General features: G+C 36.9%; 1 protein-coding gene across 3 annotated transcripts in view; it reads right to left on the bottom strand.

Annotated features, from left to right (window-relative positions):
- Positions 1 to 25,729, bottom strand: part of LOC150107973 (katanin-interacting protein-like) — a 726,539-nt gene that overhangs the window by 317,445 nt on the left and 383,365 nt on the right. For all 3 annotated transcript variants that reach the window (XM_090415492.1, XM_090415493.1, XM_090415494.1), the window contains one exon: positions 7,536 to 7,639. In XM_090415492.1, coding sequence (XP_090271618.1) covers positions 7,536 to 7,639 — 104 coding nt within the window. The remainder of the gene's footprint in view (positions 1 to 7,535; positions 7,640 to 25,729) is intronic.

Here is a 25,729-nt window from a genome sequence, read left to right as displayed (position 1 = left end):
TGAGAGTGTATGCCTTGCCCTGATTCACTCCTCTATTACTCTATTGTAAAAGGCAACCATATTACTAAAATAAGACTGCCCTTAACATATCCATATCGGCCTGCATAAATAATGTTGCACTCATCTGCCCAATTCCATATATGTGTTCTTACCAATTTCTTAATCTTAACAATTAAAGAAGAAATACAAACAGGCCTACAGTTTGATACCTCTATTTTACCACCACCTTTATGTAATGGCACTATTTCACTCTCCTTCCACTCTCCAGGAACTGGTCCTATTGTAAGACTTTCATTAAACAGCCAAGTTAATGGCACAGTCACAGTTACACAGCACATTTCCTTAAAACGTGAAATTTCATCTAGTCCCATGTGTTACTGACATTTAGTGTACTCACTATTCAGAATACATTATCTTCATTCACTCCTAACACTTAACCACTTGATATCCTTCTAGGAATAAAATCTACTGTACCAGGATGGAACACTAATAAAGTGATTATTAAATAGCATTGAGTCACCCAAGTCCCATCACAACCTAGCAAGTTAGTCCATCCACTATAATTTTTCCTCCTATTCGCCACATAGCGATAAAACTTCTTCGGATTGGATTGCAACACTAGTCTCCTCTCGTAATCTAATTTTTCTCTCCATACAATACTAGTCACTTTCCTATCCTGAGCCTTATATTCCTCATGCAATTTTGCTCCACCTGTCTCTTTATGTCTTCCATAATCACTTTTTGATCTGCAATTTCTTTTGTCATTCATTCATTTAAAATGCTACTTCAAAATGCTTTTCCTTCTTCACTCCAAGTGTACAATCTGTCATTGGGGCCAACAATATTTCATAAGTATCTACCATGCACTATTGATCTCTCTTCCTTTAAATTCTATTGTATTGTTGAAAGCTGGTTTTTAAGTCTATGATAGACACCTTCCTTATAATTTTACATCAATTCCATTTACTTATATACCTCAACAAGTATGACATAAGTTTTTAAGTATGACACCTGTCATACTTAAAAACTAGTATTGGTAATGAAATCAACACAATAATATCTTTCCTTAATACTAATACTTATTTTTTTTTAACAGTTCACGTCAACCAACTTCCTTATGTCTTTGCATGCTAGTGCCACTTTCAACTTTATGAATTACATCCACAGTATACATACTGTAGGAGAGGCACCTGCTCAGCAAAAAAGAAATCAAGAGTAAAGAGAAGACCAGAAAATTATGAAGAAGAGTAGAAGTCAGACTTGTTCTAAAAAGTGAGTTTAAGGCCAACCTAATTTCAGATGATCATTCTTAATTTTCATTTAGTGTACCAAATTAAATCTAAACTGGACACTATGATTCATATATTTTTTAGTTGAATTTGCTACTCAGAGGTTTCCGAGCTGGTAAGGCCTTCTGGTGATTTTATGTTAGAAAATGTCATCAGAAGCTGTCAAAATATCTTATATAAGCTGTATTCAGAATAATTTCAAAATTAAATGGATATCTACAACAAATAAAACTCACAAAAACCTAAATTATTGCAGGTTAAGTGAAATTCTAATCCTGGTAATTGAATCATTTCAGAAATATCATGTTTATGTGTTGCAATTTCAAGAGTGTAGTTAACTTTGAACTGTTCCTGAATGGCATATCATCAAAAGCTAATCCTGTTCTCAACAATTCTGTATAAATACTGGGCTCTGATCACTCAAAAGAAAATGCTCTTCCAAGAAGACTATATCACTGTACACAACAGTTTGAATTCACAAAAATAACAAGAAGTCAGTTACAGAGTTTTCCACTCAGTTATTATGCAATCCAGACAAACAATTATCTTATATTAAATCTTATCTTATCAGGCATCTTGTATTAAAAAAAAAAAAAAAACCTGCAATGCCTTGTTGTAATAGGTTTCACGGTATAATAAGAACACAGATGATTAAGAAAATAACTATTTATTAACTTAAAGCTAATATTTCGCTGGTATTATATCCAGCATCTTCAGAGCACACAACACAAAGTTTGTTACAAATGTAAGACAACTACAATCCGGTGAAACAGTGGGGGCTAGTATAAGTGATTGCAGCGTGCAACACAAGACTAAAGTCCTAATATGGCGCCATCTAGGCAAAAAAAAAAAAAAAAAAAAAAAAAAAAAAAAAAAAAAAAAAAAATCAAAATTAAAAAATATAAATTAAAAAATATTAATTTGGTCTTAGGATGACTGTCTCCCAAATCTTTGGTAGATTTATACAGCCATACTTGTTAAGGTTTGGAGTATGTTTTAAGGCTTCTGTTGATTCCAGGAACAACCTCTCTGACTTGTAGAAGCTTCTGTGCATTACTTTTGTTTCTTTCCAATTGATCCTGTGTGCAGGGGTACCCAAAGCATGGTCTGCCAGACCCAACTTACCATAGCGAAAGTGTCGGATATATTTTTTGTGTTCACTGAGGTGAACATAAGAAATATATCCGACAGGTGGATGTCCACTTTTCTTCCTGTCTGTCCGTAGTAGGCTTGATGGCAAGAACAGGGCACTTCATAGACACTTGGATGTGATAAAAGAGTGCATTTGTCCTCAGGTGAACGGATGAGAGTTGCTAATTTTATATAAGGTTTAAATACTGTGCATAGTTGGTGTTTGTTAAGCACCCTAGATATCTTTTCAGATGTACCTTTAATGTATGGGATGGTGATGGTTTTGTTGTAGTCTTCTGTGGTAGATAGAGGGGATTTATGGGTAGCATTTAATATGTTATCTATTTTGTGGGGATTATAACCATTGATTAAGAAGGTCTGACGTAGGTGAGAAAGTTCAGCAGTGAGAGCAATGTCATTGGAACAGATTGCTCTAGCTCTATGGGTTAGTGTTTTTAAGATACCATATTGTTGAGAAGAGTAATGGTGTGATTGTTTGTGTAAGTATCTCCCTGTATGTGTGGGTTTTCTATAAACCGAAAATGATAAGGAACCTTCTGGAAGACGTGTGATCAGTGTGTCCAAGAAGGGCAGGCAGTCATTGGCTTCTAGTTCCATTGTAAAGTGGATTTTAGGGTGCTGGCTACTTAGATGCACTAAAAATGTATTCTAAGCCTCCCAAAAATAATATCCCACATAAAGAAATAATAGCGCTAAAAGAACTATGCAATAATAACCACATTACAATAACCAAATCAGACAAAGGAAACGCCACTGTAGTAATGGATACAACAGAATATGAAACCAAAATGCATGCACTGCTCCAAGACCAATCTACATATCAAATCATAGATCGAGATCCCACCAACTCACAAAAGAATAAGGTGTGCAAGTTACTGAACAAAATCACTTCCTGGCCTAAAGAAATTGTCAAAAACTCAAACCCATGCACGTTAAAGCACCCAGAATATATGGTGCTCCTAAAATACACAAACAAGGTACACCTTTGCGCCCTATTGTAGATAGTATAAACAGTCCTACATATAAACTAGCTAAACATTTAGCAAAATTACTAACCACTTACACAAACAATTCTCCCTCTTTTGTTAAAAATTCTACCCACCTAAAAAGTATTTTAGAAAACCATACCTTAAATAGTTCAGACCTAATGGTGAGTGTTGATATCACCTCATTATTCACTAATGTACCATTGATTGAAACACTTAACTTACTAAATTCACAATTTCCCTCAGATATATTTCAGCTATTTAAATTCACAGTACAGGCAGGTTATTTTACATGGAAAGGGAAAATATACAAACAATTAGATGGGACAGCTATGGGTTCACCCCTTTCTCCCCCCTTAGCCAACTTCTACATTGAACATCTGGAAAAATTAGCTATCAACACAGCCACTCTCAAACCTAGTCTCTGGCTACGCTATGTTGACGATGTGTTTGCTATTTGGCCACATGGCCCAGACACATTGAATACATTTTTAGTGCATCTAAATAGCCAGCATCTTAAAATCCACTTTACAATGGAACTAGAAGCCAATGACTACTTGCCCTTCTTGGACACACTGATCACACGTCTTCCAGAAGGTTCCTTATCATTTTCGGTTTATAGAAAACCCACACATACAGGGAGATACTTACACAAACAATCACACCATCACCCTTCTCAACAATATGGTATCTTAAAAACACTAACCCATAGAGCTAGAACAATCTGTTCCAATGACATTGCTCTCACTGCTGAACTTTCTCACCTACGTCAAACCTTCTTAATCAATGGTTATAATCCCCACAAAATAGATAACATACTAAATGCTACCCATAAATCCCCTCTATCTACCACAGAAGACTACAACAAAACCATCACCATCCCATACATTAAAGGCACATCTGAAAAGATATCTAGGGTGCTTAACAAACACCAACTATGCACAGTATTTAAACCTTATATAAAATTAGCAACTCTCATCCGTTTACCTAAGGACAAATGCACTCCTTTATCACATCCAGGTGTCTATGAAGTGCCCTGTTCTTGCCATCAAGCCTACTACGGACAGACAGGAAGAAATGTGGACATCCGCCTCAGTGAACACAAAAAATATATCCGACACTTTCGCTATGGTAAGTCGGGTCTGGCAGACCATGCTTGGGATAACCCTGCACACAGGATCAATTGGAAAGAAACAAAAGTAATGCACAGAAGCTTCTACAAGTCAGAGAGGTTGTTCCTGGAATCAACAGAAGCCTTAAAACATACCCCAAACCTTAACAAGTATGGCTGTATAAATCTACCAAAGATTTGGGAGACAGTCATCCTAAGACCAAATTAATTTTTAATTTATATTTTTTCATTTTGAGATTTTTTTTTTTTTTTTTTTTTTTTTTTTACCTAGATGGCGCCATATTAGGACTTTAGTCTTGTGTTGCACGCTGCAATCACTTATACTAGCCCCCACTGTTACACCGGATTGTGGTTGTCTTACATTTGTAACAAACTTTGTGTTGTGTGCTCTGAAGATGCTGGATATAATACCAGCGAAATATTAGCTTTAAGTTAATAAATAGTTATTTTCTTAATCATCTGTGTTATTATACCGTGAAACCTATTACAACATGTCTGATGAACACATAAGCCTATCCCTGCAATGCCTTGTTTTGATGTCTTGCACAGATTTTGCAAATACCAAAATCAAAATGGGGCATTGCAGTTTTTTTTTTTTTTTTTTTAATACAAGATGTATCAAACAATAACATATACAGTCAACTATCAGTCTAATTATTACTATCTATTACTATCCTAAGACCACATGGAGTCAAAAACCCATCTAGGAGGTCCCTTTTGTCAAACACACACCTCATTATACCATGCCTTAAACATATTCAAATTCTCTACAGACAACTCTCTCAGGCAATGAATTTCAATTATTCACAACTCTTCATGCAAAAAAACATGTTTCTGCTTCTCAATCCCTTGCTCACACTCCAGTGATGACTTCTTGTTCTCCCCCCAAATCTTCCACCATTTCATGAATAACTTCTTTAATGTTAATCCTATAACAACCCCTTACCACTTGTATATCTCTATCATATCACCTCCTCTTCTCCAATCCACTAGACTCTGCAAACTGCACATTCTTTTGCTATTTTGCCTGTTTTGCAAATGAAAAAGTTTCTGGGAGAGAAAGCTAGCGATGTACCAGAATGGTTAATGTATCTCCTCCTGAAAAGTCTTTAAAAGTTCCAATCAAGAAGCAAATGTATTTATTATGCTTGTCCCATACATGACATGGCAACCTCCTAATATCTTCATTTTTAACATAATTCTGCCATTGTTCCTTTCTCTAATATTTGTTAGAACTCTCATATTTGTGGTCTCCATTCTTTGATCAACTGTTTCACTATTAACCAGCTCTCCAATCTATAAAAACATTTTATGGATTGGAGTTCAGATGCAAAATACTATCAGTGGTGGTGGTCAGTAGATGGCAGTAGTGTCATAGTGTGTAGTAGTAGTAATAGGAGGATTAAGTAGACAGTGAATTGTTATGTAGTGAAATAGTATGTCATCCCATGATGAGTCCAAGGACTCCGTAGAGGTGTCACGTAATAATAATAAGCTAAAACTAGCTTGAGCACTTTCAGTTCTACTGTTAATTTAGTGTTCTGACTAATTTCTCTCTTATTCTATACAAATTTATTCAATTGCCTCCCTACCATACTGGCTTTGTTTATTTTCATATTTAATTTGCCATCTTCACTAAAATGTATTTCCAATTAGCTAAATATTTTATTTGTTTTATAGGTTTTCCACCAAGAATGCTGTTCAATTTTTTAATGTTTCACCCATTTTCTAGTATTTTCATACTAAATTTGATACAGCTTTTATTCAATTTGGTTAAAGAATCCTGGAGAGTTGTACCAAATTTGTTTAGGAACATCATCAAAGCTGATGATGTTCCTAAACATCATCAGCTTTAAATAAAAGTAAAGTTTGATATCACAGAATCTGATATTTGGTTCAATAATTTTATAATTTATATTTATTCCATTATATAATTCAAGATATTCCTTACATCATTCTGCTATCTACTATCAGTAACTTTCTCTTTTGGATTTTTTATTTTATTATTTTTCTTTTTGGGATCACATGCAGCAACTATTTGATGTGTCAGTAATTCCTGTTTTTAATTTATTTTCCAGTTTTTACATATTCCTTCTACCCAGTTTTCCTTTCCTTTTTTGCAACATTCCTAAATCTCTGGACTGCTGCTTCCTTCTATAATCTTCTTTTTCTAGAATTATTTCTTACATCTATTGAGTATCTCATTTGTATCTCATTTGTATTTTGTGGCTTCCTGGTAATCTTTTAAGAATTAGCTATCACCCAGTCTTTCTCTTCTATTTGTCTCAGACACATTATCTTTCTTTAAGTTCGTTCCTTATATTCAAGATTTATTCTTTGTATTTGGTAGGATAACATTCCACCATATCTTCTTTCTACATATGTTTTATTTCACAATTTGCAATGATAAATGAGAGGTCATCTTCTCTAACTGTAACATGAGTTTTATTAGTTTCATCTTTTCTTCACTCAGCCTGACATAGTTAAAGATGTGATCTCCATAGCACCTTTCTCTAAGCACATCAAAAAGTATATATGGCTGGCCTGGTTAACGTATCTCTGCACTCCATCCAAAAGGCTGTGGGTTCGAATTGCGCTTGGCGCATGGAAGTTTGTGATTGTCTCTGAAAATACTAGTGCTGACAGTGGACATCAGATGGTGTTGGTGTAGATGATGCGGTTGGTAGATGATGGGTAGATGAAGTTGAGTGATGGAGACTGAGAGCTGTACAGTAAGTGTCCTCCCTGGAGGTGTCAAATAATAATAATAATATTACTTCAAAAAAAAAAAGTGCACTATATACCACATATTCTTTTCAGAGTCTTTTTAACTTTTTCTTACTCAAGCTAAATCACTCAGTCTATATTCACTGCCCTCTTACCTATACATTAATGATGATTAAAATGTTTAGAAATATCTATCAATAAAATTAATCTAAATTTTATTATGCCAACCTCTTATATGCATAAACCAACCTGCACTTGGAACAGCAGATTTCACTGCACGACGGCCATATTTAGCAGACCCTTCTTTATCTCGTTTTGGTTCAGTTTCCAATAAACTTAACAGATTTTCATCTCTAGTAAATATAATAAAGGACCAAATTAATAAATATTCAGAGTAGAAAAAAATTTAGCATAGTATTAACATGCAGTCTGAGGATATTTACAAAATAATTTTCTTTTAAAGTAGTTTCAAGATAAACATTCCAGTTAAAAAAACATGAATCATCATGCACTGATACATCTGTTATTGATCATCATCATAAAATTAACTGCCGACTACTGAAGTTTTCTGATAAAGTGAAAATCAAATGTTTTTGAAAAATTGCACACAAACGGAATATTTCAACTAACTTTTTTTTTCTTGTGAATTTCTTCAAAGGATGTGTTATGCACATACAGTGGTACCTCGACTTACGAACTTTTTGAGATACGAACTTTTTCATATCCCATTTTGACCTCTAGATATGAACCTAGACTCGAGATATGAACTGTGGTGATTTTCTTTTCATATGAACTAAAGCCTGTTATACATTATACTTTTTTTTAAACTTTTTCCCCTAGTACTAGAAACATTATATGCTAGTGTTGCAGAGTACAACACTAGCATATAATGTATGCATGTTTAGTTGAGCGCATGCTGAATCATCTCTAGTGTAACGATTGTTGTTACTATGTCGTATTTATCTGAAATACGATGAACGCTGCACATATTTGCTTTTTTGTATATCTATTTCAGTGTGTGTGTGTACACTTCGTGAAGATTTTTCTAGGTTTGTATTTATTATATGTACTGTATGTATTTCTTTTTATAAGTGATGTGTTTTATTGTAGCTTCATGTTTATTTTCTGATCTACCAGATAAGCGTCATTTCACTGATCAGCACATTATTTTCAACATGGGGCCAAATAAAGGAAAAAAAGAAAGAAGAAAAGAAGAAAATCACAATAGAAATTAAGAAAGAGATTGTGGAAAAATATGAGAAAGGAGTCAGGCAAAGTGATCAGTGCAAACAGTATGACTTGTCCAAATCCACCATAGCTACAATAGTCAAGAAAGCAGATTTTTATAAGGAACTAGATGTGGCCAAAGGAGTATCTATCGTGTCATCTCGAAGAAATAAAGTTATGGAAGAAATGGAAAGTTTACTACTTGTTTGGATTAATGACATGCAACTGAAAGGAGATAGTGTATTTCAAAACATGATCAGTTTTCAGATACATCGGCAAAGAGTTTAAAGCTAGCAAAGGATGGTTTGAGAAATTTAAGAATAGAACCGGTATCCATAGTGTTGTTAGACATGGAGAAGGTGCTAGTGCTGACATAGAAGCCACTGAAAGGTTCGTGAAGGAATTTCAGAAACTGATGGAATCAGAAGGTTACAGACCAGAACAAGTTTTCAACTGTGATGAAACTGGGCTTTTCTGGAACAAAATGCCTAAGAGAACGTTCATCACTAAGGAGGAAATGGCATTGCCAGGCACAAGCCAATGAAAGACAGACTAACTTTGCTTTTTTATGCCAATGCCAGTGGTGACCTGAGATAAAACCTCTGTTGGTTTACCACTCTGAAAATCCTAGAGTCTTTAAAAAGCAGAAAGTTAACAGGCACAAACTCAGCGTTATGTGGAGAGGTAACAGCAGAGACTGGGAAAACAGGCAATTCTTCTGTGAGAGGATGACAGAGGTCTTTGCTCCCACAGTGAAACGGTATCTACAAGAAAAGGGTCTACCTGAGAAAGTTCTTCTTATAATGGACAATGCTCCAGCACATCCACCACAGTTGGAAGGAGATTTGGATGAAGAATTTAATTTCATCAAAATTAAGTTCTTCCCTCCTAATACCACACCACTCCTACAATCAATGGATCAATATGTTATTTCCAACTTCAAAAAGCTTCATACCAAAGCTCTTTTCCAAAGATGTTTCGAAGTTATCACTGACACAGAATTAACCCTCAGGGAATTCTGGAAGAATCACTTCAATATTCTTCATTGTTTGCATCTTATTGTCAGGCATGGGATGATGTTTCTGTGAGAACTCTAAAATCAGCCTGGAAAAATTTATAGCCTGACTGCATCTGAGGAACTGCATTGGAAGGACCTGAAAGTGAAATTGACATTGTAGATAGTGTCTCCCTGGGCAAGACCATGCATTTGGAAGTTAATGAAGCAGACATATAGGAGCACAACGTTGAGCTGACCACTGAAGAGCTACAGGAGTTAAGAAGAGAGCATGAAAAAGAAAGGGATGAGGAGGAAAAGCAAATGTCTTCAGAGGATGAAGAAGAAGACAGCAACAAAAAGGGAGCAATTTCAACAAGTGACGTAAAAAAAAATCTTGCAGCACTGGGGTGAATTGCAAGAATTGGTTAACAAGTGGCATCCAAATCAAGGTGTTGTTTCTAGAGCCACCAATATCTTCAATGACAATGTCATTAATCACTTTAGAAGGGTGTTAAGGAAATGACAGATTCAGTCAACATTGGATAGCTTTTTAAAACTCCCTCACCTAAGAGACAAAAAGAAGCAACTGATGACAACAAATCAAAAACTCCTGAACCACAAAACCAGCCACAAGAAAATTGATTTTTTTAAAAAAAATTTAATGGAAGATGATTTTCATACTAATCATGTAAAACCAAAGATTTCATAAATAAAAATTAATATGTAATGTATACAAAATGCATATTTATATTGTAAAAATGCTCCTTCTCACTCCTCCATTTCTTTGCATTTTCTTCATTTAGTTGAGAATAGTTTTTTAATTTTTGGATTTTTTTTTTACATTTTTGAATCTGGGAAAGGATTAATTGATTTCCCATAAGATATAATGGAAAATTGGGTCTCGAGATACATACTTTTCGAGATACGAATTGCAGTCAGGAACGAATTAAGTTCGTAAGCTGAAGTACCACTGTATTTCATTATTTGTAGAAAGTTTTTTACCTTGGGTATATATTAAGTTAAAGATACCAAGCAATTTTATAAGCTAGGTTTTTTAATCCTTTTTCCCAAATAAGCAAACAGACAAGTAAGTCAAGTTTGCAGCTGCACGTAAGTGTTGCACTATGTGCAGCTGCAAACTTGACTTACTGGTCTGTTTGCTTACTTGGGAAAAAGGATTAAAAAACCTAGCTTACAAAATTGCTTGGTATCTTTAACATTTTTCATTATTATTAACATCAGACTCCAATGAGCTAAAAGACTCTCATGGGTGGTACACACCATTACACACAAGGTTTATCAATCTATGCTTTAAACTTCATCTGCATTTACAACACTGTCATGTCAGGCAGTGCATTCTATTTGCCAACCACTCTCCATGCACAGAACCTGCAATTTATGCCATTGCTTACACCCTCATTATAGAATTTTCAGGTGTGGTACCCTTATTCTATTTCCACCTCATATTCTATGAAATATTTCTCCCACATTAAACCAGTAACCTCTTACCAACTTAAACATCCCATCATACTTCTTCTCCTTCTATTCACAAGGCTTTGCAAATTGCATTTGATCAAACTGTTTTCATATCCCATCTCAGTCAGCCTTTACTAAACTCTTTCTAATGTGACCAAATCTGTGCACAACAATCCATCTGAGGCCTCATCAAAGCCTTATACAATGGAACCATAACCTCTTTACTTCTGCACATAAGGTGCTCTGCATTACTGGCATTTTCTGATGTGAAAACTTCAAACTTTTGCATTGTACTGTTGCTTACCAAATTTCAGAATTTTAAACTGCAACAACGAACTGAGAGCTCTACTCACTTGCCCACTCATACAATGTAGTCAAGTCCTTCCTGTAAGGCTAAAACATCTGCTTGATTCCTCATTCTGCCATTTTGCATCATCTGCAAACAGTTGCATATCTCCAGTTAAACCCATCACAATATCATTAACATAGAAGTCAAAAAACAGAGTCCCAGAACAGATGTCTGTGGCATTAGCGACTTTCCTCTTTTGAGATAATACTCTACCCCCCCCCCCAAATAAAAACAGCTCGCTGATACCTGTATGACAGCTAGTCATACAGGTATCATACAGATATCCTTAGACGCATTAAAGGAGGCCTTAAATATCATGCCAAGCACCATCCAACATTTGTGTAATATCTATCACACTTAGTTTTGAGCTCATTACCAGTCATGGCACCCACAACAGAACTCTGGCAACCCATTCCAGTCATTTACCACTCTCCAAGGGAAAAAAAACTAGTCCTGACACCCCTGCTAACTACTCTTACTCAGTTTCCAAGGATGGCCGTAGTTCTCCCACCACAGACCTGTTGTGAAAACTTTTCAGTAATTTGTATGTCCCGATCATATCACCATTTTCTGCCTGTTGACCAATTTCTGTAACCCAAATTTTCAACCTGTCCTCATAAAGTTCATTCCACAGACCTACTACCAACTTTGTCACTTGCCTCTGGATCTTCTCCACCTCAGTCTAATTCCCAAGAAACCCAGGTGACCAGATCTGTGCACAGTAGACAAGACTATTAAATTATTTAAGGAATTTACAATGTATACTGGAATATTAATTAAAAGAAACCTTAATAAATACTTCCTATATTTCGGCAATGTCATATTGCCATCTTCAATGGGAACATACAACTATGACACATGCATACAGGCACTACAAAAAGCAAATGAGGCAGAAGAGAGAAACTAATGTTGTTCCTCGAGTCCTAATGATGCCCCCTAGTGGGCTATATTGGCTGATGTTCTCATGATGCAAGCTTCCCAAATTTGGGGCAGTCTCATGCATCCAAATTTGGGGCAGTCTCATGCATCCAAATTTGTTGAGGTTCAGAAAGTTTTTTTTTAGAGCTGAGACTGATTCTATGAACAATCTTTCATATTTAAACTTGCTGCGGTGTATTAACGTGGCTTTCTTCCAATGTATTCTGTGGCGGGTATCCAGAGCATGGTCTGCAAACTCAGAGTGGCTGTAGGTGAAACCGGATGTAGTCTTTATGTTCCGAAATCCTGACATTTGCTGTCCTGCCTGTTTGGCCAAAGTATGACAGTTTACAGCTGCAAGGGACCTGGTATACCCCAAGTAGGTCTAGGGGAAGTGGTTAGTTTTTGGTGGAGCGGATAAGGGATGCCAATTTTTTATATGGGTTTTAACAAGAAGTTAGGTCATATTTTTTTTAAGATTTTGGTTTTTTCTGAGGTGCCCCGGATATAGGGAATGGTGATGGATTTAGTGTAATCATTGTTATGAGGGGGGGGTATCTGGTTTTAATATTTTTTGGATTTTTGGGGGGGTTGTAGCCATTGGCTAAGAAAGTATTACGGATGGTTCGGTTCAGTGGTTAGGGCATTGTCATCTGAACAGATTAATTTTGCCCTGTTATATAGTGTTTTTATAACCCCATATTGTTGTGAGGAGGGGGGGGGGGACTGCTGGTGAATGTATCTGCCAGTATGGGTGGGTTTTCTGTGAACAGAGAAAACCAAAGATCCATCAAGCTGGCGGGTGATTAAAGTGTCTAGGAAAGGGAGGGTGTTGTTTTCCTCTTTTTCTAAGAACTGGACTCTGGGGTGTTGGTTGTTTAAGTGTGTTAAGAAGGAGTGGAGTGTATCTGAGCCATGTGGCCAAATAGCGAACACATCATCAACGTAGTGAAGCCAAACAGTGGGTTTTTGTGGGGCAGAGTTTAAGGCTTTCTCTTCAAAAGTCTCCATAAAGAAGTTGGCCAGGGGTGGGGGAGTGGTGAACCTATGGCTGTCCCCACTATCTGTAGAATTTTCCTTACCAAACGAAATAGTCTGAGTGTGCCCTATTTCAATTCAAAATTCATTGTGAATTGAAATAGGGCTGAGATATCGGGATGAAATTTGGCTTGGATGAGCTCTAAGGTTTCCTTGAGCGAGACATTTGTGAATAGGGAGGAGACGTCAAAACTGACCATTATGTCAGTATGTTGGAGTGAGAGGTTTTCTATACTGGCTTTGAAGTGGGCTGAGTTTTTTTATGTGTGATGGTGTGTTGCCAGTATAGTGTGTGAGCACTTTAGCTAAATGTTTGGCTAATTTGTATGTAGGGGAATCAATGCCATCCACTATGGGACGTAATGGCACATTTTGTTTATGTATTTTTGGAAGTCCATATATTCAGGGGAGGGGGGGGGTCTACAGTTAAAAGGTTTCAGTTTGTTGGTAATTTCCACAGGCCAAGAAGTGACCTTCTTAAGGAACCTTTGGAGTGTTCTAATTTGGGAGGTGGTGGGAATATACTTACCTGTGGTGGCATTAAGCTTACCTGTGTAGTCCGTTTGGTTGAGTATGGTCTGCAAGCCACTCTGAGCTTGCAGACCATGCTCTGGATACCCATCACAGAATACGTTGGAAGAAAGCCACGTTAATACACCGCAGCAAGTTAAAATATGAAAGATTGTTCGTAGAATCAGTCTCAGCTCTAAAAAACTTTCCAAAACTCAACAAATTTGGGTGCATGAGACGTCCCCAAATTTGGGAAGCTTGCATCACGAGAACATCAGCTCAACAGCCAAGACAACCCAATATAGCACACTAGGGGGCACCATTAGGACTGTAGGAACAATATTAGTTTCTCTCTTCTGCCTCATTTGCTTTTTATAGTGCCTGCGTGCACGTATCATAATTGTATGTTCCCATTGAAGATGGCAATGTGACATTGCCAAAATATAGGAAGTATTTATTAAAGTTTCTTTTAATTAATATTCCAGTATACGTTGTAAATTCCTTAAATAATTTAATAGTCATGTGTTACCAATGTATACGCCTTTCTACAAGTAGAAAGTGTGACACCAAGTCGTCGCTTGGTGTCGCACTGATTTGATTGTCGGCTTGTCGAGAGTTCCTGAAAAGATTAGTAGTATTTTGTGTTAACATTGGCAATTTTACTAGAATTTTAAGTAGTATTGTTTACTTTTTGTTTCTTGGTGTGTCTGTGCAATTTTTGTGTGTTTTCTGTTATTTTAATTATTATTTTTAAGATAAGATAGCATACATATGGCACCGATAAAGAAAAAAATGGCAGCCAGGTCGCCATGTTTGTTTAAGAGTTTTGATGTAAACGAATTTATGCAATGTGCTGTCTGCGAGATGTATGCTTTGCGAAGAGCGGTGGGAGTCTGGTTAGAGGGTGATAGTGGAGTTAATATGTGCAGAAAGTGTAAGGAGAATGAGGATCTCAGTGTTTCGGGTGGTGAGAGTGATATCGTTAACGATAGTCAGAATGTAGAAAATGGTGGTGTGATAGAGAATTGCATGGTAGTGCCAGAGAGGTGTGAGAGCATCGTTGAAAGTGTAAATGAAGGTAGAAATACAGAACGAATGGATGAATTGATTGATAATGAAAATGGTGAGATAAATGCGAGTAGTGAAATTGTGCGTTTGAATGGAGCAATACACAGAGCAAAAAGGCAACTGGAGTGTATGGAAAAATGTGTGCTGAACGTACCGACTAATAACCGGCGAAGGTCTGTGACGACAAATAATAGAATGTTCATAAACGTCAATGAAATGAAGGAGCGAGTGCTGTATGGGGATTCGCTATTAAGAGATGTGATAGTTGGGAGTTTGACGAAGTCATACCAGTCGGGTGCGAACATAAAGGACGTCAGCGAATCTATTCAAGTGCAAAAACAGAGGGTGAGAGATGATAATCGTGGCAGGAACAAATGATTTGAAAGAAGACAAAATGGAAATGATAGAGGATGTGAGGGAATTACTTGAGGTAGCAAAAGAGAAGAGTGAGAGAGTTAGGTGGCGAGTATTTTACCACGGTATGACAGTGAAGTGTTTAGAAGGCGGGCCATAATTGCCAATGACTTTATGTGTGGGTTATGCATGGAGAGTGGTGTGGAATTTGTGGATGCGTGAAATGAGTTTGATGGGCGAAAGGACTTATATAAGATGGATGGGTTACATTTGAATGGAGTTGGTGTACGGAGGCTTGAAAAAGTGTTGATGAATGATGTGGATGTACAGACTCAAGGAAACTACATTTATTAAGAAGGGGAGGGGGGGAGTAGATATGCAGACTTTAGAGAGGCAGTTGAGTGTATGAATGAGTATAATATGCCCGAGCGAGTACGAAGGACAACAAATCAGAATGGGATAGTTAGTATAAGGCATCAAAGTAGGGATGGGACAAATGGGCTTCTGCAATTCATGTACACTAATGCCAGGAGTATTAGGAACAAGAAGGAAGAGTTTTTGGCCTTGGTTGGCACTTCCAGGCCATAGGTTGTTGGTATTAGTGAAACATGACTGACAGAAGATGATAAAGCTAGTGGGATTGAATGCGACGGGTATAGCGTGTTCAGGAGTGACAGTGAATAAAAAGCGGGGAGGAGTGTTATTGATGATAGCTGATGAGTTGCAGCCAAGGAGTATAGAAGTTGAACTGCAGGATAGAGAAAAGAGCACATTTGAGGCAGTTTGGTGTGAGATAGAATCTAGCAGAACAAAATATACAATTGGGTGCTGCTATAGACCAGGTGATGGAATAGATGGAGGGGATAGTATGCATAGGCAAATAGAAGAAATGAGTGATAGGAGGGTAATTATTATGGGTGATTTCAATTATGGTAACATTGACTGGAAAGAGGAAATGGCACATGGGAGGAAGGAACTGGATTTTATGCGGATATTAAGGGACAACTATCTGCGGCATCATGTAGTGGAAAATACCAGGGTGCAGAGAGTGCTTGACCTAGTAATTGCAACTGAGAATGTGGCTGTAATGAACATGACCATGTTGCCACCAATTGGTGAGAGTGACCATAAAGTCATGACTTGGAAGGTGGCTAAAGGAGTGGAATTTACAATTAAGACAGGGTACATGTGGAATTACTGGGCTGGTAAGTATGACAAGCTTAGGTGTGTGTGCTTGAATCAGTGCCATGGCATGTAAAACTGCAAGGGCAGGAGACAATGGTTGACTATATATCAAGAGTCCGAATAATAAATCAAGTAGGGGTTAAATGGATGAATAACACTATTAAGCTTGAACTGCAAAAAAAGAAACAATTGTGGAGGGAATTTAAGGAGAAAGGTGACCAGCAGGCACAGAAACAGTATAAAGCTCAGGCCAGGATGGTAACAAGGGTGGTAAGAAAAGCAAAAGCAGATTACGAAAGAAAATTGGCCATGCAGGCTAAAGAGAATCCCAAACAGTTTTTTCAATATGTTGCAAGTAAAAGGAAAAATATTCATGGTAGAATGATCTTAAAAAATGCTGAGGGTAGGGAGGTAACCGAATCAGTCGATATAGTGGAATTACTGAGCAAGCACTTTGCAAGAGTATATCATTCAGGTGGTGACATTGCAGGAATGGAAGAACCAACAGCTTATACTGGAATTGTGATGAATGAAGTAGAGGGAACTAGTCTATTACAGAACCTCAATGTCAATACATCTGTGGGATTGGATGGTATACCAGCTCGTGTCGTACGTGAAGCAGCTAAAGAATTGTCAGTCTAAAGGGTTTACAGTGATTCTACTGGACCCTGCTAAGGCCTTTGACAGGATACCACATGGAATTCTAATCAGTAAAATGCAGCATATGGGGATGGATATAGGGTTGGTGAGATGGATAGGAGGGTGGTTGACGGAGAGATATCAGAGAATGGTTTATTCAGGAGTACAGTCCACAAGACGGCCTGTGACTAGTGGTGTGCCACAAGGATCTGTTCTTGGACGACTGCTGTTTAATTTGTTTATTAATGATATAGGAAAGGATCTGAGAGGAACAGTTCATTTGTTTGCGGATGATGCTAAGTTGGGTAGGGCAATAGTGAATGCAGATGACATCAAAATTTTGCAAGATGACTTGGATAGATTGGAGGTCTGGGCTAAGGAGAATGGATGTCAATTTAATGTGGCAAAATGTAAGATTATACATTTTGGGGTGAAAAGATTAGCAGCAGTTTACTACATTGGTGGAACTGTACTCCAGGAAATTGATGAGGCACGAGATTTAGGAGTGTTGGTGGATAAGGAGTTGAAGTTTAGGGGGGGCACATTGCAAAAGTGGCCAAATTGGCTCATCAAATCACTTGGTTGCTGATGAATACGTTGACAAGCAGGTTATTGTTCCTCTGTATCGAGCCTTGATAAGACCCCATCTCGACTACTGTGCCCAGATTTGGTCACCTAGGTTTCTTCTTGATGGGGAGGAGGTGGAGAGGATCCAGAGGCGAGTGACCAAGATGATAGCAGGTCTGTGGAATGAACCTTATGAGAACAGGTTGAGGATTTCTGAGTTGCAAAAATTGGTTGATAGGCAGAGGAAGGGAGATATGATTGAGACATTCAAATTACTGAAGGGTTTCTATAAAATTAATTCAGAAGATATTTTTGAGAACAGGGCTGGTTGTGGGAGGACTAGGGGACATCCATGGAAACTGGGCAAAAGTGTGATTAGTAAAGGTGTTAGAGCTGGGTTCTTTACTTTTAGAGTGGTGAATGAGTGGAATGCGCTCCCTGAGTCTGTGGTGGATGCTGTGACAGTGAATGAGTTTAAGGCGAGGTATGATAGATACTGTATGAATGTCGAATAGTTGTGATGAATATGATTTGGGGCCTCCCTCGATGAGTCTAATGACTCCCTGGAGTTGCCCGTAATAATAATAATAATAATAATAAGTAGACAAGACAGGATCTTATAATAACCTGCTTGTCTCTGCTCGTCAGAGTATTCGTCAGTAACCAAGTAATCTGATGAGCTGCTTTAGCCACTTTTGCAATGTGCCCTCTAAACTTCCTAAACTCCTTATCTACTAACCCATATCCCTGCTTCAATCAATTTTCCAGAGTCCAGTTTCATCAATGTGGTACACAGCTGGTAATCTTTTCATCCCCAAATGCATAACCTTACACTTTGCCACATTAAACTGACATCGATTCTCCTTTGCCCAGACTGTCAAGTCTATCAAAATTATCCTGCAAAATTTTAACATCACTATTGACTATTGTAATTCTCTACCCAATTTGCATCAACGGCAAACAACTGAATAGTTCCTTTCAGATCCTTTCTTATAACATTAATGTACAAATTAAATATGTAGCGGTCCAAGAACAGAATCTTGTGGCACACCACTAGCACAGGCCTTCTACTGGACTCTACGAATAAACCACTCTCTGATATCTCTATATCAACAGCCCTCTTATCTGCTTCAACTTTATATCCATCCCCATATATTGCAAATTATCAATTAGAATTCATCTTAAAAAATTGTGGAATCAACTACTGTGTTAGAATAAAACTTCAGTTTAATGTAAACCAAGATAATAACTCGATTTCGACCTTCACATTAAGGTCATCATCTGAAGTATACACATATATACAAAGAAACAATCTGCACTACAATCTGGATGCTAAAATTACAGGTCAACCTTTTAAACTATTGCCCTGACCTCTGGTGGAAAAAAAAATACCTTACTCAAAGCTAGAGCCTGTTATGATTATTATCTATTAGGTAACAAAATTAAATTAAGCTAGAGAGCAACGCGTTCACACAAAAAATTACTAATATAAGTATACATATAAATTAAAACAAACTAGTATAGATGGTGGCCAATAAAAGCTGAAAAATTTCTTCGAGTCCTAAAGTCAGGGTTTGCTGGAAAACTTGAAGAACTAAGTGGGCTGAATGTGTGCCATCCAAATTCTTGGGATTTTATGCCGCCATTATTGTTTAGATTAGAGCAGTTAATCAAAATTTCAGGCTTCTTTAAATTTCTGTTCATACCAGGTTTTTGTATGATGTAAAGAACAAGTACTTTTCCGATCAATTTGGTGTAGGATATTAAGAGAGTGATCTGAGAGGCCTGCTTCACCAAAATTGTTAAATTTAATGTGTTGTTTGTGTTCTTTTTTATGGATAGGGAGTGTACGTCCAGCAGATAAGTTACAGGTGCAATAGATACAATAAACTCCAGGGTGAGCCAATAGTGAAGAGGATTCTTAGAAGAGTTGAACATGCTTTTTAATTTTATAGAAGGTTTAAAAGTGGCATTAACATTATAATGGTGTAGAATTCTACTAAATTTTTCCGATAACCCTTTAATGTATGGGATAGCTATGGTTTGAAAACGTATTCAACTCCTCTAAGGATCCTCTCTCTCTCTCTCTCTCTCAATGGCTCACCATGGAGTGTATTGTATCTATTGCACCTGTAACTTACCTTAGATTGGGGAAACTGGAAGTACAATCCCTAACCACAAAAAAAGAACACAAACAACACATTCAATTTAACAATTTTGGTGAAGCAGGCCTCTCAGATCATGCTCTTAACACCCTACACAAAATTGATTAGAAAAGTACTCGTTCTTTACATCATACAAAAACCTGGTATGAACAGAAATTTAAAGAAGCCTGTGAAATTTTGATTAACTGCTCTAATCTTAACAATAATGGTGGCATAAAATCCCAAGAATTTGGATGGCACACATTCAGCCCACTTAGTTCTTCAAGTTTTCCAGCAAACCCTGACTTTAGGACTCGAAGAAATTTTTCAGCTTTTATTGACCACCATCCATACTGGTTTGTTTTAATTCATATGTATGTTTATATTAGTAATTTTTTGTGTGAACATGTTGCTCTCTAGTTCAATTTAATTTTGTTACCTAATAGATAATAATCATAACAGGCCTATAGCTTTGAGTAAAGTTTTTTTTTTTTCTTTTTCACCAGAGGTCAGGCCAATAGTTTTAACTGTTGACCTGTAATTTTAGCATACCATACAGATTGTAGTGTAGCTTATTTCTTTGTGTATATATATATATATGTGTGTGTGTGTGTGTATACTCCAGATGATGACCTTAATGTGAAGGTTAAAACATCGAGTGATTATTTTGGTTTATATTAAACTGAAGTTTTACTCTAACATGGTAGTTGTTTCCATGATTTTCAAGTTCTATTCTAATCACTGTGTAAGCACATAGAATTCTAATTTATTCTTTTCTTTCATAGAAAAGGATAAATTAGAATTCTATGCAGTATCTTGTGAAATGCCTTTGCAAAGTTCAACAGTATCACTATAAACACATTACCTTTATCCAAGTCAGTCATATTATAAAACATGAGCAAGTTACTGAGGCATGAACTACCTTTCTCAAAACCATGTTGCCTCCCCATATAGTATCCCCCTTTCTGTCCATCCATTCCTGTATTTTGTCTTAACCAACTTCCCCAATACCTTGGCTATGACTCATATGCTAATCAGTTGGAAATTTGCTATATCTCCAAGGCTTAAACATGATAAAAGTCAATTCTGTAGCATTTTCTCATAAAACTCAAACCTGCATATAATCTAATCCTATAGCTGTATGCACATCAAGGTTCTGTAATATGCTATCAGTTCCAGTTCATTTACCTTAGTTTCCACATAAGCTTTTGCCCCTCTTGTTATCGTAACATCTCTACCTGGATGATATACTCATGCAAAGAGTTCACTTAGTAATTTTACTATTTCACCTGATTCAGTTACTTACCTACCATCGGCATTCATTAAAATCATTCTGCTGTAAACATTCTTTCTTTTACTTGCAACATACAAAAAGAACTCTTTGGGATTATCTTTGACCTGTACTGCCAACTTCCTTTCATACTCTGGTTTTGCCTTTCTTAATACACTAGTTACCCTTCTGGCCTTTGCTTTGACCAGCTCATGTGTATCATGCTGGTTACCTTTCTCCTTGAATTGCTTCCACAATTTTTTTTTTTTTTTTTTTGTAGCTCCAGCTTAATGATGATACTTATCCATTTAATTCCCACTTGATTTACTTTCCTGACTCTAGGAAGGTAATCTGCCATTACTTCCTGAAACACTCCTTCACTGCTTCCCATGCACTATCCACATCCATCCCTTGCAGTTTCACAAGCCATGACACTGATCCAAGCAGTCTCCTAAGCTTGTCATACATGCCAGCGCTGCTATTCCACATACATATACCCTCTTAACTGAAAATTCCACACATTTAGCCACCTCCCAGGTCAAGATCATATGATCATTCTCACCAATTAGTGAGAGTGTGGTCAGACTGGTTATAGACACATTCTCTGATGCAATTACTAGATCTAGCACTCTCTCATCCCTAGTACATTATATCACATTCTGCTTCAGGTAATTATCCTTAGTAACTGTATAAATTCCATTTTCTTCCTACCATGTGTTCTTTCCTCCTTCCAATCTATGTTCCCATATTTTAAATTAAGGGGATATAAAATCCACATTGTTTTAAAACCGAATAAGAAACTCAAAGAATGGAATCAGAGTTTCATGCCGAATATAGTAACTATAAAGTATCGGCAATCACTAGCGTGAGCTAATGCAAGTGACCCTAGCACGTAGTACAATATCGGACAACTCGTTGCAAAGGTGGGGAAAGTTCAGATCGCTATTCTTAGGTATTTTCCATAATGTAAAAACACATTTCCTAGGAAATGTATGCTGTTATTACATTATGGAGGGAGGTCACTACCCAGACGAGTTTCAGCCTTTTTTGAGGCTTCATCAGTGAGTAGCTAGACCATAATACCAAAGTGTACAGCGAAAAGAACTTATATACTTTGCTATACGAGTTTCCGAAGAAGGTGCAACCATTAAGTTACTTAAATATAAAGAGCTAATAAGCTTCATTTCGGCAATATAAACAATATTTTAAATTAAGGGGATATAAAATACACATTGTTTTAAAACCGAATAAGAAACTCAAAGAATGGAATCTGAGAGTTTCGTGCCGAATATAGTAAACTATAAAGTATCGGCGATCACTAGCGTGAGCTAATGCAAGTGACCCTAGTATGTAGTACAAAGCAGAGTATATAAGTTCTTTTCGCTATACACTTTGGTATTATGGTCAGCTACTCACTGATGAAGCCTCAAAAAAGGCTGAAACTGGTCTGGGTAGTGACCTCCCTCCATAATGTAATAACAGCATACATTTCCTAGGAAATGTGTTTTTACATTATGGAAAATACCTAAGAATAGCGATCTGAACTTTCCCCACCTTTGCAATGAGTTGTCCGATATTGTACTACGTACTAAGGTCACTTGCATTAGCTCACGCTAGTGATCGCCGATACTTTATAGTTTACTATATTCGGCATGAAACTCTGATTCCATTCTTTGAGTTTCTTATTCGGTTTTAAAACAATGTGGATTTTATATCCCCTTAATTTAAAATATTGTTTATATCGGCGAAATGAAGATTATTAGCTCTTTATATTTAAGTATGTTCCCATAGTTTGAAATACTAATAATAATTACCTGCCCTCCACTCATTGAGCTTATTTGCCAATGAATACTATCTCCTGACTGTATATTTTGTTCTGAACCACTATCTCATACCAGATAGACTCAAATATGCAATTTTCTCTGGCCTGCAGTTTAACTCCTACTCTTTTTGGGTTGCAGTTCTCAAACCCCTAGTACATTATTAGAATTCATAATTCTAATAATGTTTGAGAGTGCTAGATCTGGTAATTATTATTATTGTTGTTCTGGGAAACTCCAATTGCATAAGAGAATGTGTCGATAACCAATATGACCACATTGCAACCAACTGGTGAGAATGATCATATGGTCTTGACTTCATGATATATTATGTTTCAAAAGAATGTTCCAGGTGGTTCATTCTTTATGTATTGAAAAGTACACAATTGCATTGATGTACTTTTTTTTTTTAATACGAGTCTTAGATTGGGTCATTTTCCAAAGAAGTGAAAAGAGGGCTAAATTGTTTCAATTCATAAGGGAGGTGATAAAATTAAGGCTTTAAATTATAGGCCAAGCTACAACTGGAGTGATGGTTGATTAGGACTAATATTCAGAATTGGGCTGATAACAGGAACAATCTTTTTGATGGACAGCATGGGTCTGTTAAAGATCATGTTTATGCAATCTACTTACTTATAACATGACAAATGCATTGGACAAAAGAGATACATATTCTTCATTATATAAAGAAACCTGTTGTGAATTCATGACTAAATAAACACACGTAAAACCACAGTAATAAGTTTTTTTAATACGTAAATATTTCAACTTAAGTGTCTTAGGACATCGTCAGTACAGTTGGGAACAATACTAGGAATAATATACAGACATACAGATTGACGATGTCCTAAGACACTTAGGTCGAAATATTTATGTATTAAAACACCTATTTGGATTCCATTGCCCTATCTGTATGTTATTCCTAGTATTGTTCCCAACTGTACTGACGATGTCCAAAGCCACTTAGATCGAAATATTTACGTATTAAAAAACCTATTACTGTGGTTTTACGTGTGTTTATTTAGTCATACATATTCTTATTACAGGCAATTCCAAGGATTCCTCAGACTCATCGAGAAAGACCCTAAACATCAAGAACTATTCAGCATTCGCACAGTATATAGTAGTTATATATAGTGGAAACAGGGCTAAATTGTTTCAATTCATAAGGGAGGATAAAATTAAGGCTTTAAATTATATTATAGGCAACAACTGGAATAGAATACTTATTATGCAACAAATGGAATAAATACTTACATTTTACAGAGGCTTTTGAGAATTTTCTGAAGGACAAGTTGGTGATTAAACTGGAATGGATGGGAGTGGATAATAGATTAGTGTACTAGATTGGAGATTAGCTGTCTGATAGTTATTAGAAAGCTGAGTATGGTGGAGGAGCAATACCACAAAAGAGGGAAAGTCACTAGTGGTGTACCCCCCTTTTTTTTTTTTTTGCCATTGCTGTTTAACTTATGTGCTAATGATACTGAGGAGAATTTCAATGATAATACGCAGTGTTTGAAGATAACGCAAAATTGGAAACGTGAGGTGCAGAACAGATTTAGTTTTGCAAGAGGACTTTAATAGACTGCCTGCATGGGCAAATAAATGGGATTTTCAGTTCAATGTTACAAAGCATAAGGTTTTAAAATTCTGGAAGTATATATGGAATGCAGAATATGCAATTGGTAGAGGAGATAAGAAATCTGGGGGTGTGGTGGACAAGGACCTAAAGCTTCTGGAATATAGTTCTAAAATTTTGATGATAGTACATCAGGATACTAACATGTGGAAGTAAGTATATTCCTGTTTCATTGTGCATGGCTTTGATCAGGCACCTTTTGAACTATTGTGCACAGATTTGGTCACCTGGTTTCCAGCAGGATGAAGAGATATTGGAAAGGGTCTAGAAATGATTGACTATGGTGGTTGCTGGTCTCTGGAATTATGAATAAATGTTGAGAAAATGCAATCTTCAGGGTCTAGTGGGCAGGAGAAAAAGTGGGGATATGATAGAGACATAAGCAAGTAAGGGGGTTATTACAAGATCAACAGAGCCTCCATAGCTCAGTTGGTATAAACAAAGTCCTTTGGTCAGAAAGACCTGGGTTCGATTCCCGTCCATGACATAAGGAAGCTTTATCTGGTCTCTTTCACCATCTGGCTAACTTCACCATCAAAGGTGAGTTAGCCAGACTCATATAGATGTAGAGTTTTTTCTCCCTGAAACTTGAGTATTTCATCCCTCGAAACAGACACACCAGCTAGGAGAACACACACAATTGACAGACAAAAAAAATTACATTAACCATTAGCTTCATGTTGATTTCATTAGATGGTGCTGTACTATCCATATGGGACTCACGGCCTATCCATTTCCCTTGTCTAATTCAGTGGTAACATTATCATAGAATGTGAGCATGTTGCTAAAACCTGACCTTCCCTTAGTAAACCCATTTCTGAATGTGAACCATAACCAACTTTTCCAAAATCTTCACCACCAACTCCTGAGATACTGATTGGTCGATAATTGGATACATCGGTTTTTGCACCACCCTTATGCAATGGGATTACTATACATTCTTTCCACTACTGTGGAATCTTCTCTGTTCTGAGACTCAAATGATATAGCCAGATCAAAGGAATAGCCACTTCAGCTGAACACTCTTTTAGCACCCATGCTGATAACCCATCAGTCCCTATTGCTGAATTCTTATTCAGTTTGTGCAACAGCTCTAATACCTCCTCTTCATACACCTGAGCTTCTTCATTCAGTGAAGAAGTCAACTCAATGTTGCATACATCAGGTTGATAGCTTTCAGCAAAATGGACACTCAGTTGAAAAACCTCCTCTGCATCTGTCACCCTCACACCATCT

This window comes from Typopeltis vanoorti, chromosome 3, assembly GCF_054136105.1.
Source record: "Typopeltis vanoorti isolate ZY-2024b chromosome 3, IOZ_Tvanoo_1.0, whole genome shotgun sequence".
In the NCBI taxonomy this organism is placed as follows: domain Eukaryota; kingdom Metazoa; phylum Arthropoda; class Arachnida; order Uropygi; family Thelyphonidae; genus Typopeltis; species Typopeltis vanoorti.
This window is presented reverse-complemented; position numbering and strand designations above follow the sequence as displayed.